Genomic DNA, 8,702 nt, shown 5'->3' with positions numbered 1-8,702 from the left:
TGTGTGTGTGTGTGTGTGTGTGTGTGTGTGTTTGTTTTTTTGCCGGGAAGAGTGATTTTATTCCTTCTTTCTCTCCTTCCTTCCTCCCCGCCCCCAGAGCTCTTGCTCCTCTGCCACCAGAGGGCCCTGGCCAATTTAAAAAGCTCGGCAGCCTGGTCTCTCTCTCCCTCTTCTCTTTGTGTGTCTTTTTTTTTTCGCTTTTACGCGCAGCCTTTCTCGGGATGAGTTTCCTGTATCAGGCGCTCGCTGCATCCGGATCAGCGGGAGCGAGCCTCGCACCGGGGAACTCGATCAGCCGCCGTTGCTCGGACGAAGCGACGCCCGATCCCTTCCCCTGCCTTTTTTCTTCTTCCCCCAACCCCCTTCGCCGGACCGAGGTGGGAACTCCCTCCGGCCAAAGCGCGGCTTCAGAGGGCTCCGCCCAGGCTCTCTTCTGCAGCCATTCAGCCCCAAACGCCCCCCACCCTCCTGCGCCCCGGGAGGAGGGATGGAGAAATGAGGATGATGGCCATTTGTCCGACATCCCCCCCCGGGGTGGGGAAAAGGAATAGGGCGGTGGGTGTGGGGTGCGGTTCCCAAGGGAGGTGCGATTCACTAGAGAAGCGCGGAAGGAGCCACGTCGTCCAGCATCCCAAGAGAGGAGCCGCGTTTTTGGAGGAAAAAAATCCCCTCCCTCCGCTTCTCTGGCTTCCTTAATCGTGCCGTTTTCAAAGTCTGCCCGGGAGGCTGTTTCTGGCTTAAGAAAAGGGGCTGCGTCTCTTATCCGAAGGATAATATACTGGATGGAACAGTGATAAGGACCTTCTTGTTAGGCTACTGCAGTTTCCGACCTCCCTGGCGATTAGGGCTAACAGTGGGGGGTTGGCATTCGGCAACATCTGGAGGGCCAGAGGTTCCCCATCACTTATTATGAGAAAAGGGAGTGTTTAGGAGACATATCCCTGGATGAGCTGAGGGACCTCCCTTTCCCCTTCCCCTTTCAAAGCATTTCCCCCCCTAGGGTGGGATTTCACATGCTTTGGGGTGCGAAGGTTGCGTATGATCTGCATTGTTAATTAGGGCGTTTGGATCCCCGCTCCTCAGCCGAAAAGGCTCCCCCAGTAGCTTGTGTGCAATCCGCAAGGCAAAGCCCCTTCCTGCAGTCTTGCAGTTGAAAAGTCAGGGCACAAAAGGAAAAGGGGACCTGGAGGGAAGAGGAAAGATGCAAACTCCCGACAGGCACCTGTTGCTAAAATTAAACATTGCTTTTTCCACCTCCGCCATCAGAGGCAGTATGCAAGTTTTTCCTGGGTGGGATGCACAGAGTAGGGTGAGGTGACACCCCAGAAGGGGTGGCAGACCGAGTCCTCAAATGGGTCTAAGGCAGGCTTCCTCAAAATCGGCCCTCCAGATGTTTTGGGACTACAACTCCCATGATCCCTAGCTAGCAGGCCCGGTGGTCAGGGGTGAGGTGATGGGAATTGTAGTCTCAAAACATCAGGAGTTTGAGGAAGCCTGGTCTAAGGCATGCATACATTGAAAGCACATTTCCTCCCCCAAGAATCCTGAGAACTGCAGTTCACCCCTTGCAGAACTACAGTTCCCAGGCTTCTTTCCTGGAATTATTTTAAATAGTTGGGTGTGTCAGCATCCTCACTCTTGAAGGCAGGAGGCCGGAGCGTTAATTCAGCCGAGCAAGGAGGTGTGTTGCACAGTCTCATTTTAAAAATGTTTGCCTTGGCTTTTGGGTTTCTGTGGGGAGGCTTAGGGGCCCAAAAGAGGGCGAAGCAACAGGCCGTGCACATTTTCAAATGTGTGCATAATGAGGCCTAGAGATTGCTTAAAATCCAGGACAGGCTGTTCTAAGAAATGCAACTCTTGGTTCTGTTTGTTGGTTGCACAAAGAACCTTAGCAGAGCAAAGTCCTACCTGCATTGAGGGGGTGGGACACAGGAGAGTATTAAAGGGGTGGGTGTTGGCATGGGTGGGGTAACTTGAGCAGTCCCTCCAGGCTAGATTATTCCCCCCCTTGAAATCCCTCGCAGTTGCATAAAGCCAAGCTAATTACGTCAGAAAAGTTAATTAGCAGGCTGAAACAGGCTCCCTGATCAACACCTGCTTAATCAAAGGTTATTTTTCAATGCCGAATTGGGTATTTGTGCTTTGGTGTGAATTGGGGTTGGTGTGCGATGCAGAGCACTTGCAAGACCAGGAACTTTGCTTTCCCTCCACACAAAAAAGGGGATACGATTGACGGTTTGTGTGCATGTTTTTCCTGTTGCTTTCCTTTTTACTTGCGCAATTGTGTTGGTAGGTTAGGATCACCAGCTTGTGAGTTCTGCTTTCGCCTTCTGTATTTCCATTTATTCTGGGTATCGGTACCACGAGAAAGCATTGCTTGCTGAAACAGCCTGCCCCGCGTGGTCACCTGGGAGTGCGATAGCTCAGTAAAGGTGTGGCTTTCTTTTCAATTGTTGTTATTTCACAAAATTGATAGACCGATTGATCGTAATGAAACCTCACAAAGCGGTTTACAAAAAGAATAAGATTCGCGATGTAGATTTTGCTTTGTGGGTGTGTCCGTCCCATGACTTTGCCTGTGGCGTCCAAAAATAAAACCCCTTCCCAGTTGTGAAACTGAGATGTCTCTGTGGGAGAAAATACGTTTGCAATGACCCACACAGTCCAAGAATTATGCTGCAGGAATACAGGAGCTCGCCTTACAGTGTGTCAGACCATTGGGGTGGAGGGTATTAATGCGTTATTGTTTTTATTTTTATTTTATATATTGTGATCTCTTTTGCGAACTGCCCCGAGACCTCCAGGTATAGGGTAGTATATAAATTCAATCAAAATCAATCAATCAATCAATCAGTCAATAATATCACCTACACTGACTGGCAGTAGTTCTCTAGGATTTGAGACAGGGGTTTCTTGGTGCAGCAAGAGTAAGGTAAAGGTAAAGGGACCCCTGGCCATTAGGTCCAGTCATGGCCAACTCTGGAGTTGCGCCGCTCATCTCGCTTTATTGGTCGAGGGAGCCGGCGTACAGCTTCCAGGTCATATGGCCAGCATGACTAAGTCGCTTCTGGTGAACCAGAGCAGCGCACGGAAACGCCATTTACCTTCCACCGGAGTGGTACCTATTTATCTACTTGCACTTTGACGTGCTTTCAGACTGCTAGGTTTGCAAGAGCATGGACCAAGCAATGGGAGGGATTCGAACCACCAACCTTCTGATTAGCAAGCCCATGGCTCTGTGGTTTAGACCACAGCACCACCAGCAGCAAACTCCAAAAGAGGTATCCTATTTTTCATCCTATTCTCCATAATGCAGGTTGGCTGCCAACAGGAGAGCCCTGCAGGATCGGACCGAGGGTTCGTTTTGCCAAGCGTACTGTTTCAAACATTTCCCCGCAATATGACGCTGCCAGGTTCATTTGCAGCCTCTTCTTAAGCCTTTCCTTTCTTTTCACGCTGCTGATGCATGCCAGTTGATATCTCCATTGCGCTGGTCCCCACAATATCAGGGTTTCCTTTCCTTGAACTTTTTCAACTCACGCTATCTCTATTGCACAACCAAATCTGCATCTGCACAAACCGGGGTTGATCTTGTGACTCTTCCTCGCATGCAAAAAATCCCAGGTAGAATCCAGGAAGGTTTGGGAGTCTGCCTGGCCTGAGTCCTTGGTCAGCCGCTGCCAGCCAGTGTAGGCAGTGCTAGCTTGATGGAACAATGGGCTGACTCTGTATAGGACAGCTTCCTATGTTCCGTCTTTGCTTACAATGGGCTCTGTACACTGCAGAGTGCCATTCCAATGACACCCCAGCCACCTGCCCTCTTCATCAGGCAAATTAAGCCCTGACAGCGAGTGCCATGGGGGGGGGGTCTCTTCCTACCCCAATCTGAAAATCAGTCTACATTTGCATATTTAAATGTAAATTAGCACGTGTGTGTTTCATGCCACTTTGTGTTAGAGGCTCAAAGTCTTCTAAATACCAAGATTCCCTCGCTGCGAGAAGTGAGGTTACAGGGAACCAGGCAGAGGGCCTTCTCGGTGGTGGCACCCGCCCTGTGGAACGCCCTCCCACCAGATGTCAAATAGAAAAACAACTACCAGACTTTTAGAAGACATCTGAAGGCAGCCCTATTCAGGGAAGCTTTTAATGCTTAATAGACTATTGTATTTTAATATTCTGTTGGAAGCCACCGAGAGTGGCTGGGGAAACCCAGCCAGATGGGCGGGGTATAAATAATAAATTATTATTATTCTTATTCTTTTAGATGTTTTCTCATGGGCCAGACATTGGGGGAGATCACAGATTTGAGACTTTATCACTCATCTTGCTAGCCTCTCAACATGCATGCACCCTCCATAATCTGATGCCACATTATGACAGCAACGAAGGTGTTGGACTCCAAAACCCATCATCCCCAGTCAGCATGGCCAATGGTTGGGAATGATGGGAGTTGTAGTCCGGCAACATCTGTTGCAGGTGTGGCTTGTATGGTTTTCCCCAGATGTTTCTCCCATCATCCCTGACCATTGGCTATTCCTCTCTTTTTTTGAAATAGTTTTTATTTGATTTTACAAATACAAGGTTCTAAAAATCCAAATATAAATCCATATACAGAGATGCCTCTGAATCTCGCAACTCCCCCCCCCCCATGGGGTCCCATTTTGAATATTTACAACTGCATATTCTTCCGTACTCTAACTTTTATATCAATACGTATTGTCCATGGTATTTGTTAGACTGCAAGTGAAATCAAAATCCTGCCAACAACAGCAACAACAATATTTTATATAAATCCCGCCCATCTGGCTGGGTTTCCCCAGCCACTCTGGGCGGCTTCCAACAAAATATTAAAATAGCCCTTCAGATATTAAAAGCTTCCCTAAACAGGGCTGCCTTCAGATGTCTTCTAAAAGTCTGGTACTTGGTTTTTTCCTTTGACATCAGATTGGAGGGTGTTCCACAGGGCGGGAGCCACCACCGAGAAGGCCCTCTGCCTGGTTCCCTGTAACTTGGCTTCTCGCAGCGAGGGAACCGCCAGAAGGCCCTCGGCACTGAACCTCAGTGTCCAGGCAGAACGATGGGGGTGGAGACGCTCCTTCAGGTATGTTTCCATCTGCTTACAGTGGTCTCCTAAATAACTTATATTTCCCCCCCATTCTTTTATTTAAAAATTTTCCTCTTGGTTTCTGAGTTTTCCAGTCAGTCTGGCCATTTCTGCATAGTCCATCAGCTTAGTTTGCCATTCCTCTCTGGTAGGGACCTTCTCTTCTTTTAATCTCTGGGCTAGTAACATCCGGGCGGCTGTTGTTCCATACATAAAAAATCTTTTTGACCATTGGCTATTCTAGCTGGGGCTGAAAGTCATAACATCTACAGAGAACCATGTATGGCCCCTGATCTCTAGGGTGGCACGTTGGTTAAAGTGTTTGAGCCATGAACATCCATCACCATGAGCCAGGAATGGTGAGTGTGTGGCAGCCCAGATGTTGGCCTCCGCAACTCTCATCAGCCCCTAGCCAGCATGGCCAATGGTTGGGGATGCCAGGAGCTGCAGTCTAGTAACATCTGGAAGCTACAGGACCACATCTGGAGGTTCCTCTGCCACGCAGCAATGGGTTGTCTTTCAGCAAAACAGCACCGATTATCTTGAGCATCTAAAACAGTGTTTCCCAAACTTGGGTCTCCGGCTTTCCCCCCCCAAACTACTATTTCCATCATCCCTGACCACTGGTCTTGCTAGCTAGGGGCGATGGGAGTTGTAGTCCAAAAACAGCTGGAGACTCAAGTTTGGGAAGCACTGATTTCAGGAAGTATAGTCACAAGTATAGTTCACAAGTATGGTTGTGAGTATGATGTGACTTCTGGACTCTCCTTGTTTATCCCAGCAGGTGATGGAACAATGAAGGACCCAAAAGGAAAGACTCTTCAGGAGGAAGAAGAAGAGGAGGAGGAGGAGGAGGACTTTGGGCCCCAAGTCGAACTGCACTTCACCATCTTGGAAGAATCCGAAGGCGGCATTTCTCAGGGGAAACTCTGGCACTGCGAGATCGATGCTGAGCTACAGCCCGCCGACTCCTGCCAGCCAGAGCTGGACGATGACTCTGTTTACTCTGATCAGTTGCGCTCCCCATCCCCGGAACTCCAGGAGGTCCTCCCGCACCCTGAGCAGGGAGCCAGAGAGAGGCGGGCAGAGGCTTACCCTCCGCAAGGCCCCGAGCAGCAAGTGGAGCTTCATTTCACCATCCTGGAGGAGTCGGAAGGGGGCATCTCTGAGGGGAAGCTCTGCGCGAGCGAGGTCAGGCCGGACGAGCCCCTGCAGGCCGGCTACCCCGAGCGCCCGTGGGACGGGCCCGTTCCCTGGAGCAGGAAGCTCAGCCCGCCGTCGGAGGCGGCGAAGCCTTCGTTCCTCCCGGCTGAAGGCCGACCGGAAGGAGAAACCAAAGGTGAGGCCCCCGCGCAGGAGGCCTCCGACCAGCAGGTGGAGCTGCACTTCAGCATCTTCGACGACCCCGAGGAAGCCAGCCTCTCCCAGGGCGCTGAGGATTACCCGATGTGGGAGAGCCCGCTCAAGCCGGCCATGTACTCAGGGAACTACCCCAAGGAGGACTGGGATATGTCCATCGACAGCCTGGGGGATGCCTTTGAGGCGTCCTTCCAGCAGCAGTTCTACCCCGGCGGGCGGGCGTACCCGTGCACCGAGTGCGGGCGGGTGTTCAACCGGAAGTCAACGCTGACGCGCCACTGGCGGACCCACACGGGGGAGAAGCCCTACTCGTGCCTCGACTGCGGGCGCAGCTTCAGCCTCAACCTCAACCTCCTCACCCACCAGATGACCCACACGGGGGAGAAGCCCTACAAGTGCCCTGACTGCGGGCAGAGCTTCACTCGCAGCACCAGCGTCACCCGCCACCAGCGGAGCCACCGGGAGGAGGACGGCCCCTACAAGGGCGAACTGTGGGAGGAGGCTTTCCCCTACATGTTCCCGGGCCCGTTCCCCTACCCCATGCCCCCCATGGTGGAGGAGAGGCCCTACCTGTGCCCCGATTGCGGTGAGGCCTTTGCACACAGCGGCAGCCTCAACCGCCACCTGCGCATGCACCGGGGGGAGCGGCCGTACCGGTGCGTCATGTGCGGCGAGGGCTTCTGCTCCATGTCAAAGCTGTGCCGCCACGAGAGAATCCACATGGTGGAGAAGCCCTACCACTGCGAGATCTGCGGGAAGAGCTTTGCCGTCAAGTCCACGCTGACCCGCCACCAGATGCTGCACCAGGCCGAGAGGCCCTACATGTGCCCCCACTGCGACAAGGGCTACGTCCAGCGGAGCCACCTGGCCAGGCACCACCACAAGGCGCACCCCGGGGTGCCCTTCAACCCCGTCAAAGCGAACAGTATGCCCGCCACCATCTTGGATTCCGACAACCTCGTCACCTATTTCTGGGGCGACGAGGAAACGGACGGTCCTGCCGAGCCTTTCCCGACTCAGCTGATCTACTCGGGAACAGACTCCTGAGAGCTAAGCCGCGCCTGAAGCTACGGGTGCATCTTCCATCCGCCACCCTTCACCCGGGAGAGAAGCACTTTGGACATGCCGGCCTCTTCCGCTCAGTCTTTTTTTTTTTTGGGGTGCTCGGTCTTTTTCCTGGGGATCCTTTAATCTGAAGAGCTTGAGGATTCAGCCCCCCAGAGTTGATTCCCAGCGCGGGCTTTTGTTACGGACTCGGTGCCAAGATTTCTTTCTCGCCTTGCTGCTTTTTTGACTTGGAGTCCGGATGCCAGCGTGGTGCCTATGGAGCCTAGGCTCCGACCCACGGTGTCCCCGCCGTTGGCGCCGGCATCAAAAGTTCTCCCGCCTGTTGCGGCAGCTGGACCCCATCACTGCAGTGGGCGATGGACAGACTGGGTTCACACGGACCGCTTATTGCGCTGCTTAACGGATCAGAAGCAAAAGTGCCCCAACTTTGGAGGGGGAAAGGGGGAGCAGCCTGCCCTGTAGCAAAATGTCTAGTGTTAGGGGAGGTGGGCAGTGACTTGGGAGTTCACCTGAGTTTGTTTTTCATTTGTAGTGGGGGGATTATTATTTTTCCTGAAAAGAAAACTATGCCTTGTTTTATCTCCTTAAGTTTCTAGTGAGAACACTTGAATAAATTAGTAAAATATGGAAATGGAGAGAACAAAAAAAAATCCCCAGAGCCAAAATTCATGTGGCAGTGGTTTCCTTGTCATTTTTTTTTCCCGAGGGGGCAGGGATGCTGGAGGTTTCGGAGACTGCAGAACCAAGGCTTCTCTCAGTTTATCTTCAAATGTGCTCCCTTTCTTTTCCACCTCTCCCCCTGCACAGCTGTAGCAGATTTTTAGGACTTCCACCTGCCACCTTGATTCAAAATTGCGCCCAGTCCTTTAGCACACTCTTGCCTTGAGATTTGCCTCCTCCATAGCCAGAGTGGAAGACTCCTAGGAATCATAGGATCAGGCCCTTAATGCCTGGGTTGACATTTCAAAAGGTGGGTACCCTTTTTGAGGATGCAGACTGGGGGAGAGAGAGAGAGTGGGATCATCATCAATTAAATAAGGTGTAGAATAGAAAGAGTAATATTTTAAAATCTAGAAAGTTTCCTTTTTCCCCCTGCACAGTACCAAAGCCAAAATTGGTGGCTGAATCCCATCAGTATTGTGGGGAGGTACAGGTGCAAAAGTTCTAGCAA

The 8,702-nt window shown here is 51.8% G+C and overlaps 1 protein-coding gene across 4 annotated transcripts; it reads left to right on the top strand.

The window, feature by feature from the left end:
- The first annotated feature begins 428 nt into the window (after window positions 1-428).
- Window positions 429-8,204, top strand: LOC310837565 (uncharacterized protein). Of its 4 annotated transcripts, none has more exons than XM_083724360.1 (2): window positions 429-2,235; window positions 5,889-8,204. In XM_083724360.1, exons 1-2 carry the CDS (start codon window positions 2,169-2,171, stop codon window positions 7,508-7,510), a joined length of 1,689 nt encoding a protein of 562 aa, XP_083580486.1. In that variant the 5' UTR covers window positions 429-2,168; the 3' UTR covers window positions 7,511-8,204. The 4 variants fall into 4 exon arrangements, with proteins under 4 accessions (XP_083580486.1, XP_083580485.1, XP_083580488.1 ...); XM_083724359.1 differs by having other exon boundaries at window positions 5,886-8,204; XM_083724362.1 differs by having other exon boundaries at window positions 1,962-2,108; window positions 5,886-8,204.
- Window positions 8,205-8,702: the final 498 nt, after the last annotated feature.

This window comes from Podarcis gaigeae (genome assembly GCF_964106915.1).
Source record: "Podarcis gaigeae genome assembly, chromosome: 2".
Classification (NCBI taxonomy): domain Eukaryota; kingdom Metazoa; phylum Chordata; class Lepidosauria; order Squamata; family Lacertidae; genus Podarcis; species Podarcis gaigeae.
This window is presented reverse-complemented; position numbering and strand designations above follow the sequence as displayed.